The sequence below is a fragment of the Limulus polyphemus genome, unplaced genomic scaffold (genome assembly GCF_000517525.1).
Source record: "Limulus polyphemus unplaced genomic scaffold, Limulus_polyphemus-2.1.2 Scaffold1851, whole genome shotgun sequence".
Lineage (NCBI taxonomy): Eukaryota > Metazoa > Arthropoda > Merostomata > Xiphosura > Limulidae > Limulus > Limulus polyphemus.
In genome coordinates this window covers 217,675-230,025 of record NW_013667461.1, presented here as the reverse complement: position 1 = coordinate 230,025, position 12,351 = coordinate 217,675, and the positions used below count along the sequence as shown (strand labels likewise).

The following is a 12,351-nucleotide window of genomic DNA, read 5'->3' as shown; positions in this document are numbered from 1 at the left end:
AATCCTGCAAAATATTTGGGGTGCTTAACTTTTTTCCAGGTGTATACATTAGGCCTCTACATCACAGATTCTCCTTTAAATTGCTCCTTTGGCGAAAAATAAATCTGTATTAACTTGTTTTTATGACAATTTATTATTATTACCTTTTTTATTGTAGACAACATGGTCATATGATAATAAAGAATTAATTGACACGTCTAAATGAAAACTTTTTCTACTTAATTTTGTGCGACGTTTGGAGCAGACGACCTTTGTCAGCTGTTTATTTTGTTAAAACTGGGCTTCTGCTCTGCCGTAAAGTGAAACGTATAGATAATACAGAATTTTCACTCTATACTGGTAGGATTGATGACATATTGCCCAAGTTCTTAGTTTCGCAAAAAAAAAAAAACAGTGGAAAATTTATCTATCTATACTAGATAAAATCAATTATAGAAGACTAACAAATAATTTTCATTTGTTTTGCCAGTAGCTAAATTCTAACTCCCAACGTATTAACGGAGACCAAAATTCTTAGCTTATACGAAAAATTATATTTTTCAATTGAATAGTTTTTAAGCAAAAATTAACTCGAGATCTTTGAAAAAACACTTTAATCCACGTTAACTTTATTTTTGGATCAATTATATTTGCTATTTTCTGGCTAGGCTCTAGTCGACAGCGTTATTTTTCTTTTTCTAACAGAGCAATTGGTTGATGGAATAAGATGCTGTCTGCAGTAATGGAGGTTGGCATTATAATGGTTTGAAACAAGAATCGTTAACTTTCTGAAAAATGAAGTCCTCTGTTTTTGGTATTTCTCAAGGGTGGATGTGCAGGGACAACATTGGAGAACCAAAGAACCCTACGTTATGTAACAGTGTATCTGAAATGTTTATTTTATGCTACAGATTAAGTCATTAGGGAAACATACGTTTTTAATACGCTGTATTCTACTATTCGGTGTGAGAGAGATTTTATAAAGTAATATGTTCTGCTCTGCAGGGAAATGGATAGAGAGTACGTGGGAACACGTATCAATGTGTATTCATGCAAAATGTAGTAACATACCACGTCATCAATATGTAACTTTACATAACTTTAATTGAAGAAAACCATTATGCTGACGATTTGATTCTTTTCCGTGAAATACACGGCCATCCTCGCGAAATGAGTAATGTTGCTACTTCTACGTTTTTTATAAGTTTATGGTCCAGCGTGATTTGAATATACCTATAATTAATTATATATCCGTATTTAAACGTTTAAATATTAATCATTACTTTTAATATCTGTATTCCTTTCTTGAATACCACAAAACGTAAATTAAAGTTATCGTACCATTAGTATTCTATCTCATGGTTAGGGGTAAAAACTACAAGCATACCGAGTGCTTTCTGGAATTGGATATTCCACTAAATATAGAAGATATAGAAATATAGAAGAAGTAAAACAAAATTTCTTGAAGCTATCATTTAATTCTTTATTACATTGTTTCTTCATGCTTAAATAAATTTTTTTACATTACTTTCGTAAGTGAATTATTCACAAAATGAAGAAAAAAGGCATACATACACTCAAATATTTTTATTTTAGTACTGAAACTTATTCATCTTAAGTATTGTCATATTTCTAGAAAATGTGTACTACTATATCTATATTTTTATAGGCAGCCTGAACCAGTAAGTAAATTGTGCTTTACAGACTGCTTGGTACAACAGAAAATTAATGTGATATGCTTCGTTGTCAGAGAGAAAGAAGGAAAAACAAAAGAGACGAAAACTTGTGATAAATGTAAAAGTAATAATAAAATTTGTCAATTTTCTTATTCAATATCGACCTAATATCTTAATCTCAACAATTTTTGAAACATTCATGAAGGATTGGTAAAAAATGACGTGCATTCTGATGGTTACAAAGTTATTTAATTCATATTCACGCCTAAGAAGAGAGAAAATCGGCACATAGTAATTATATATATGTATGGGAAAAACTCAAAATACCTTTAACTGTCTACATAGCAAGGCACGGAATCCCATCTTGTAAAAACAAATACATAAATGCATTACATCCCCATACGACCAAAATCATGGAAAACAATGAGATCGTTACCAACGTCTATTCAATTTGACGTGTATACACTGCTGTTTACTGAGGGGCTATAATCAATAACTCCCAGTAATAACATTACAAACGGTACTGACAAAAGTTACTGCAACATACAAAGAAATTGGCTTATATTAATAACGACAAATTCATACTGTTTGAAATTACATGTAGCTTTCCTCTGCTGTAGACGTAATAATAAAAATAAAAACTATACATAGGAAAATGTGCTCAGAAAGAGTGCCTCTTACTGTCTTGAAGCAACTGGAAACTAACAAAGTAACACAAAACTACATCTTACTTTCACGGGTAAAAACAAAACTATTTAGTAAGTTCCTGTGTTTCACAGGGATACACTTAAGTACAGTGGTCAGCCACACAGTGCAATTTACGAATATATTTTGTTCCTACAAATCCTAACAACTGTATTTAAACAATTTTCATTTTATGATATATTTATGCATGACAGAATGGTTAGGAACTAAACAAAAACAACTTACTAAAGTGTGATGAATCTTGTGGTTATTATGTTCTAAATTATTATTGTATGAATCTTGTACTAGGAGAGTGGTATAGTTTTCAAACTTTGCAGGAGTTGATAGCACTTTATATTAGAAATAACAAGCAAAATCAGGAGTTGATAGCACTTTAGATTAGAAATAACAAGCAAAATCAGGAGTTGATAGCACTTTAGATTAGAAATAACAGCAATATCAGGAGTTGATAGCACTTTAGATTAGAAATAACAAGCAAAATCAGGAGTTGATAGCACTTTAGATTAGAAATAACAAGCAAAATCAGGCGTTGATAGCACTTTAGATTATAAATAACAGCAAAATCAGGAGTTGATAGCACTTTAGATTAGAAATAACAGCAAAATCAGGAGTTGATAGCACTTCAGATTAGATATAACAAGCAAAATCAGGAGTTGATAGCACTTTAAATTAGAAATAACAAGCAAAATGTGATACAGAAATATTATATTACCAAGGAGTTATCTATTTTAACAGATCTGTATTTACAAACAATAAAATGGTGCATAAAAACTTTATATCAATATTTCAAGTAAAACCAGTTCTACATTCAAAAAGATAGTTTATCTTTAATAAGTTCACACCAGTTTACACAACATGAATTTGTAGCTTAGAAGAAAATATAAAAAGAAGCCTCAATTGCCAATTTTGTGAAATTAATACACTTCCTGAAGACTAAATACTGAGTTGTGAGTACAAGGGATCTTTTCCATTTAGCTGACAAAAACAAAAAAGTACATCATGTAATTTTAATTATCACCAAAGAACTGTTTAGCCACAAAGTTATGCAGAGGTGGCAAGTTCCTGTAAATTCAGTAATAGAAGCTGGAGTTTCATCAAACTGAATCTGTGTTCCATGTCAGAGTTTGAGCCAAAACAATTATGCTGGATTGCTGAGGCTGTACTTCAGTGAATAATGCATTAATAAACTTTGATTTTTTTTCATATGATTGGATATAAAAAATATTGAAGAAATTATAAAAATGTTACTTCTTTTAAAGGAGAAAAACAGAGAATTTGTGATCTTTTGTTGTTAATGTGGAATTTTATTTTTTGGGACAAAATGTGATGATTACAATGTGTAGTCCATTTATTCCAAAAAAAGAAAGAAAGAAAGAAAGAACAGACGGAGTATCAGACCAATGTAAGCCATCTTTTAAAAGTTCCAACTAAAAAGATTAAAAAGGCAACAACAGTAATTGTTAACTTGCCTTTCATTTTAGCTTAACTACTGAAAAAAAAAGTCAATTAAGGCAGCTTTACACTCACCTATAAAATCTAACAATTTTATACAAACATTTCAGAATTCATTGATAAAGATCCATTTATTCATTTCATGACCCCAGTGGTTCTGTAAAATTCTATGTACTTTAATACATACACTAGGTACAACTTAGGTTAAAGAAAGTATTCTTTAGGTGACTACACATTATTTAGGACACTGATTCATGTTACATTTTTATGCAGAATTTCAGTACACCAGTAAACTGTTATGAGATTACTAGTACTTATAAGTTTCCCAGCAGAAGCAGCCTCTCATGGGTTTTTTTACTCTTAATTTAACAAATAAATTTCAAACAACACCCAGCTTTCTTCTCTTTCTTTGTAATTTTTTCTGAGGATTCTGGGAATTATGCTTCTTAGTGGAACATTGTACTTTTTTTTTGAATAAAATATATTAGAATATAACAGATACGTCGTTTCAGGAGATAAAGTATTTCTCATACTTAATTTACACCTCTTACCACCATCATTTAATCAAAGACCTTAAATAAACTGAGTCCACACGTTACAGAAAATGGTGTGTGAAACTTCAAAGTAAGCAATCATTAAAATTGTTACTGGGTTATCATTAAATCTCAAAATAATCACATAATGAACTACAATGTAACTAAAGAAATGGCTACTATTTAAACAAACAACATTCTAGTACTAAGGATGGGAACTAAAAGCCAAGATAAGTAAAATTAAATCCAATAATTTCTGATGTGCAAAAAATTATGTTTCAAAATCCGAGGAAGAGATCCAGATGCATAAAACGTTTCCATTATACAACATGCAACACAAAAGTTATGTTCTTCAATCAAGACAAGCTATGAACAAGTATTAAAGGACTGTGACTGGTCTAATATTCTAAGAAAATAAATTATTTCACTTCATTACAAACACAGTGTATGCACATATTGAGGTTGGGTACAAAGTCTGCCAACATGAAATGGTTTCGTCTTATACTTTAAAACAAAGCTTTCACACCTTTCAAGTTATTAAAGAGTGTGTGGCCAACTTTTTTTTTTTAGAAGGATGGACTCACCACCAGTCAGTTTGGCCCCAAATACTTTATCAGTTGCATGGTTTCTTTTCAAGGGATACAAGTCAGATATACTGGCTTTAATGAAACCCTTTCTATGTAATATAAGGCAGCACAATAACAGGCATGTGTATGATCAGTAAATCAGCTAGCAGGTTTCTCAAACTCTGTTATGCAGGGACCTGTATACTGACTAAGTCTATCAAGGTTGGATGTCGTGGTTGTGGTCTGAGATCTAACTTGTGAGGTCCCTGACTGTGGTCTTAATGTCTCACTGGTTTTTGTCTCAGATTTTTCATGAAAATTCACCTTGATGTCTTCTGAATGTAAATTACCATTTTCATCACTCTCAACAGCAGTATTTTCCTGAAAACTTTGTTTTAAGATTACAGGAATATCCATATTGGAGGATTTTTCTAATTCATTGCTTGCATGATGATGATGACCTCTAATATCTCCTTTTTCTTGATTCTTCTTTACTGATTTGGATCTTTCATATTTTCTTTCACTAGGTTTATTTAGTCTTTTCTCGTTGGATGTGGTAATTTCCGATTCCTTTTCTTTGGATTTACTGTGAGCTCTCTCACGTGACTTTTCCCTATATCGATATTTATCAGATTTGTCTTTGAAATGAGATTTACTATAAGTCTTTTCCTTACTCTGAGACTTGTCATGAACTTTTTCCTTAAATGGGGACACGTCACAAGCTTTTTCCTTTGATTGAGTCCTATGGGATTTTTCTGCTATAGGATGAGACTTAAGAAAATTTGTCATTTCTTTAGGCTGTGAACTACTACAAGCTTTATCCTCATATTTTCTACTAGTTTCTGTAGAATGAAAATAATTATGGGTTTCTTCTTTGTAATGCAATCTTTCACAGTTTTTACTTTTTAACTGAGAAATTTCACAAGAATTTTCTTTTGCCAAAGACTGGTGAGGACTTTTCTCTCTAGACAAAGGATTACTAAAATACTTTTCTTTGTGTTGGTAATTTTTTTTGGAACCAGATTTTTCAACAATAGGTTTCCCTTGAAGTTCACATCTATCATGAGAACTCTCTATAGATTGTGATTCTTCATGAAAGGTTTCTGCCAACTTGGGTTGTAAACTAGGATCTTCTTTCGGCCGAAACTCATCACAAGATTTTTCTTTGGATTGTGTAGTTTTGTGAGAAATTTTACTTCTAGACTGAGACCTGTCTTGACATTTTTCTTTGCACTGAGACCCCTCAAGAGAATTTTCTTTGGAAATGATGATTTCATAAATATTTTCTTTGGATAAAGAAGTGTTACATACTTTTTCAGTCTTTTCCCTATCAAACTGTTCATTAATTTTTAACCCCTCATCAGCTTCAGTTTGGAAGTCAGATACTTTGCTTTCTTTGAAGTCAGGCCTCCCTTTCAGTGTTTCAGTGTATTGTGAAGGTTCAAGCTTTCCATTTTTCTTATTTTTATTGTTCTTTTCTCTTGTAAAGTTTTCTTCTTTATTAAATATACAACTTTCTAGGTTAAAACTTTTTTCCTGGGATTCTGTCTGTATGTCAAATGAACTGTACGTAGAATGTTGTTCATGTTTTGAAGTATCTGTTTTGCATTGGTTTAGCACATTTTCTGAAAGGTCCTCACACTTCCACACATCGGGTTCTGTTGTTGTGACCCACAAAGGCTCTTCAGAGTGATCCTTAGAACCAGGCCTGTTATCAGAAATATCTGATTCTGAATTTCCTTTCATTAGATTTGAAACCCTAAGAGAACCTTGTAGCTGAGAAATGTCTTTTGAAATAGTTTCTTGATTAGCAGCTGGAATATGAGTTTTGAGTGAATCCTCTGGCAATTTTTCTGTTGTTGTATCTTCAATACTTGCTTCATTCAGAGTCTGCAAGTTGTTGCTATTCAAGACAAAGTTTTGAGGATTTTCACCAGGGCTTTCCCAATCCATACCACCAGTCATGCAGCTCATATTGACTTTCTTAGGAAACTGTGTCAAAGTCTGCTCACTGAGGAAGGATTTTTCTGTTGTCTTTGGGGATAAGTGCCTACTATTTTGCTCAAATACAGGAACTTTGGTATTTTTCGTAAATGAAACCTGATGTGATGAAGCTTCATCCAAATGATCAACACTTGATGTCCATATATCAGATACCAAACTGTTTTGAGTCTCTCTGGAGAAACCAACAGCATTGTGTTTGCTTTCTTGGCTGTCAGTTGTTAGGTTGTGGCAGGACGGTTCACCAGAAACAAAGTTCTCGTGAAATTCATCAAGGGGACAATCATGTTTTTGCTCATATAAAACCCCCTTTTTCTTGTTGGTATCTAATGAATCATTACATTTATCATCATCAGGTAGCACTTCCCTGGGTGATTCGTATGATGTTGTTATACTTTCACGGCAATGTGATACATTTAAAATATTGTTCATTTCTTCCAATTTCTTTGGATAACTACTTTCCTTCCATTCTGTGGTGTGTATTATGTCTTTATTCTCCTCATCACTTCTCTCTTTCCAATCAAAAGTTCTTAAGTTTTGTTCATTTTCCTCTCCATCAGTCAGGCTAATTGTCTCTTGTTTACAGATGGTATCAAGGGTCTCCTTGACATTTATTTCTGTATAATCTTTGTTACTTGAAATCTCTGTAACAGCTGTCACTTCAGAGATTAACTTGTCTTCAATACTGCGGTTTTCAGCTACTGAAAATGGTTCTTCCTTTATAGCTGAAAGTGGTGACTTGTCACACTGCCCCTTGCTGTTCAATAGATCACATCTTGTTCTGTTGCCTTCTTTCACCTTTGCTTTCTTGTGGTCATCTATGTGTAGTGTCTTTGAAGAAATTTGGCTTTTCTCTTCCTTCACTTTTTCTTCTTTCTTCTTCTTCTTCAAAGGTTCTTCTTTCTGTCTGACATCATCCAGACTTCTTTTTTTTGGTATGTTACTAGACACTTTTTTCAATGTTGGAGATTCAGAACCTTCACATTTTGGTTTCCTGGAAGAACTATTACTTTCAGGTTTGGCAGTCTTTGAGTGAGGGGACGGATCATTGGACTGTTTTACATGGTTTTCATTAGTTTGATAATACTGCTTCAGTCTCACATGCCAAGCCACGCTTGTTACAGCTGTTACAGTACGGAACTGGTGGATGATATTTCTTGGGAGGAAATAAATATCATTGTCACACAAATGGATACGAGCATAGCGAATTCCTTCACGATGGAGTTGGTTAAGTTTGGCATCTTCTACCCACTGTACACACTGAAAGTAGTACAAAATGATAAAAATTTGTATGTATAAATATCAACTGATAAAATAAACAAAAAAATATTACAACTGAAACAGGAATTTTCTTTTGTTTTTCACACACACACACACATATATGCAATTCAATAATATACCTTAAATGAAAGCCACACTTATTTTTTTGAATATATTTTGATTTCTTGTTAATAAAGCATATATTAAAAAAAAATTTAATGCAATAAATATGAACAAACATTATCAAGAAATAAAAATTAGTATTTAGTAATGTAAAAGTAGTGATGTAAGAATAAAACAGAACAACTATAAAAAAGTATTGCAACTCGTGAATGAACAACCTACTTCAAACCAAACACATAAAGTTGGGTACAGTGAAACCTCATTAATCTGAACACCTCTGTAATGAACCAATTCATCTGGAGCAATGAATCAGTCATTCTGAATACAGTGGACACTATTAACATCATGTGTTATTGATTGATGAATGTAAGTATGTAAACTAGTAATTTTGGCATGCAACTGGAAGCAACTGTATGTTCAATAAATTCATCAGTTAATTATTCTGTATGTTGTCAATAATTATACAAGTGGCATTTCATTATTATCACATAAAACATTCTGTTCAAACCAGTGACCTATTTAAAGAATATAGAATACACAGTACTGGTTAAATATACAACAAATCGAATATAACTTTTAGGATATTGCTTGTATTAAATAATGAATAATAGTTAAAACTGCTGCACTTATTCAGTCTGTGTTAGAAAGTCTTGACCAGTTGGTTCTGTTGGGTCAATGTTGATTCAGTGATAATCTGACACAGCATCATTACTACTCAAGATTAAGGTATGAATTCCATAAGCAATCTCATTAAAGACTTCTGACATGTCAACAGTTTCACTCTGTTCAGGCTGAGGTAAAGTCTTGACATGCTTGAAGCAGTTTTTAATAGTAACACGCAACCAGACAAAATTTACCATTTTTGAAGTCTTGCAGACATCTACTGATGAAACCAAGGCTTGCACTTTCTTGTAAAAACAAATATCACATATTAATGATGCTGATATTTCTATGCACCTTTGTTTTGGAGCCATGTGACTTGACATGACTGTAGCATAAATCACTCTGATAACCTCTCAATAAGGTTTATACCTATATCTCCACGTAGAAGGTCATTCTAATAAAAATTATCATAAACCAATACCCACTAGTTAGTGCAGCTGTTTTGTGGTCAATAATTATTAATCTTGTTCCCATTTCTGATCGACGCCCTCTTGATACTTTTGGAGTTATGTACGGATTACCAAATCATGTATCATAATAAATAACCATTTGGATTCAGAATATGAATATTTGGGTTATTGATTACATTTCTCATTGTGAAGATTTGTCTATATGAAAAAATCACCTGGATTGTCGATGTCCAGATTCATGAAGGTTCACTGAATTGCAATAATAAACCACATGCTATATAACACAGACAATTCTTAAATCTTCAACATCCTAAGACATATACATTAGAAAGGTACCTGGGACATGGGAGGTTCATACAAGTCAAGCTGTAGTTTTGAAACTAATTCTTTAAAGTCCCCAGCATGAAAGGCAACCACATCCTTAGTGACCCTATTTGAGGTGTATCTAGAACAGGGGAAAAAAAATCATGTTATGGATTATACAGAACATTACATGATATTTAGTTGCTACAATAATAAATTAATTTCATAATGCATAGTTTTATTCCAGTTCAAACACTGTATGATATAAGATCATACACACACACACACACACACACACACACACATATATATATATATATATATATATATATAATAATCCTTAAGATTTCATATATCACCACCTCTACCTCTACTTTGCATGTTCTCTGTGAACCAATATGATTTATTTTATACAAAATTAATTACGAGCATTAAATCAACAATACCTTTTATTAGAATATTCTACTTTCCCGATTCATTGTTTAATATATATGTATGTACACATAACAACAACAAAAACTATAAATACATCAGAATCACAAAACATCAACAACACAAGTGAGGGAAATAACTTGATATAACAAATCAATAATTTGCTTGTTTTGTTGAATTCTGCCCAAAGCTACTGGAGAATTTTCTTCACTAAGTATCCCTATTTTACAAGGGATGGTGGACTAGAGGTAAATCAGATTGTCAACACCACCCAATGCCAACTCTTGGGCTACTCTTTACCAAAGTAAAGTGGGATTGGCTTGGCACATTATAATGCCCACCACAGCTGAAATTGAGTAATGAATAGTTCTAAAATTTGAATTATAATCTACCATTTGATACCAAACTTATTGACATAAATTCATGAAATAGTTGTTCAATAAAATTTTGAATGTGTGTCAACAAATGAGATGATATGACCTTTCACCTGTGACCCGTATCGAAAGGGTTAACAGGACCCAACAATGGGTTGGAATAAATCATACTTAGTACCCTGGGTAACATATAAATTGGAGGGAAGGCATAGAGTTGTAATCCCGTCCAGTCCTGATGGAATGCATTCACTGCCAAAACCCAAAAGCCTCGTCATCAGCGTGTAGACCCTGGAATTTTCGACTGTTGGTATATGCGCCCCATCCCTGAAGCAAGGCATTCATGAAGAGATGGATCTTTGGAGGAGGTGCTGGTAGAGGAACCCATATCTTAGTTGTGTCCCAACTGAACAACTCCTTGAGACTAAGGTAATTGGGGAATCCAGTGAATCCATGTTTATGATCCCTTGGACCTCCATAACCACAGTAAGAAAAATGTCAACTCAGATTGAGGAATGAGTAACTTGTGAACCTTGGAGAATCTGGGCATTGATTGAAAACGAGAAAGATTGATGACAGGACACCAATCTCCTGTCTTCTTAGCCCCAACAATCGAAGGAAATAAAACCTCGTAAAAACTACCATGACTCTCTCACTAACCCCAGACCAACCAAACTCCTACAGGTTGGGTGGATAATATTGGTGAAGATGTGAACTGAATGACTAATCCTGACTCAAGGGCCTGTAGTCCTCCTGGATCCATGGTTAAGGTAACCACACTTGCAGAAAATCTCAGAGCCAAGCCCCCACAGACCCTGAAGGCATTAAATATATATATATACAGACATCACTGTGTTGATCCGACAAAGCTGCATAACCCTTGGATATAGACAGAATCTATTCTGGGTACCAATGTACCAAGTGGCTGATGTCGGGGATTGGTACCCATGAATAAGGGTGGAACTATGACCCTCTTTAGGAGCCAATGAAATTTCAGACAATAAACAACAACTGGAAGGAATGTAGCAGCCAACAATTGAACCAATGTTGCATGCTAACAATGGTTCCAGCTCATCATCAATGAAGTTGGTGATCCTGAGAGTCTTCCAACAAAGTGAAGACAGAAGTGCAAAGAAAACAAAATGTTGGATTTTAGAGTTGTAAGTCCATAGACTTACTCTGTCCCATCAGGGGACATCGATCTATTCAGGTTAACTACAAACTCCATCTTAGAACCCCAAAATTTGAGGACCAGATGTATTATTTGAGAGTCAGAAAAATCTTTCACCTGGCAGTAGTAGGCTAAATCAAGAAATTCTAACTACCATGTTGGATAAAGCATAGCTGCCCCTTCACGTAACTGAGAAGTAAACCTCCCAGTATGAACCACAATGGCTGTGGATGAAGAGAAAACTAAAAATTTGCTCCTATACCTTTCAGCCATCAAGTAAGGTGCAGAGTCAAAAGCAACTGGGGAAAGACCTAAAACATCACACTCTCAATGAACTAACAGAAGAAAACAAATTAGAGGCAGCTTATCCCCATGTGGCTTCCTTTTTGTTTTTATATGTCATTTAAAGACTGTAATGGCTGGAGACGGTTTGAATGGGTAATGAAGAAAAACTTTAATATAAGTTTAACATAACAGCAAACGTACAACGTTTCGACAAGGTTTTGTCATCATCAGGTGCAAGTAGTTTATACTGACACAGATATATATATACAGATTGAACAATGAAGTCACATGACCGGAACTGTTGTGAAACTTAGAAGAGGTATCTAGGCACCCCGGGGTGTTGGTTTAGAGTAGGGTTGTTTTGTTCAATTAAGATGGATTCCTTGTATTTTTCGTTTGTTTATGTTGGGTTCTTTGTTTA

The 12,351-nt window shown here is 33.6% G+C and overlaps 1 protein-coding gene across 1 annotated transcript in view; it reads right to left on the bottom strand.

Moving 5' to 3' along the window:
* Positions 1 to 3,374: 3,374 nt before the first annotated feature.
* Positions 3,375 to 12,351, bottom strand: part of LOC106465153 — a 46,782-nt gene continuing 37,805 nt past the window's right edge. Inside the window, exons 7-8 of the mRNA XM_013925351.2 lie at positions 9,705 to 9,813; positions 3,375 to 8,172 (exon numbers count right to left, since the gene is read on the bottom strand). Coding sequence (XP_013780805.1) covers positions 5,071 to 8,172; positions 9,705 to 9,813 — 3,211 coding nt within the window. The 3' untranslated portion in view covers positions 3,375 to 5,070. The remainder of the gene's footprint in view (positions 8,173 to 9,704; positions 9,814 to 12,351) is intronic.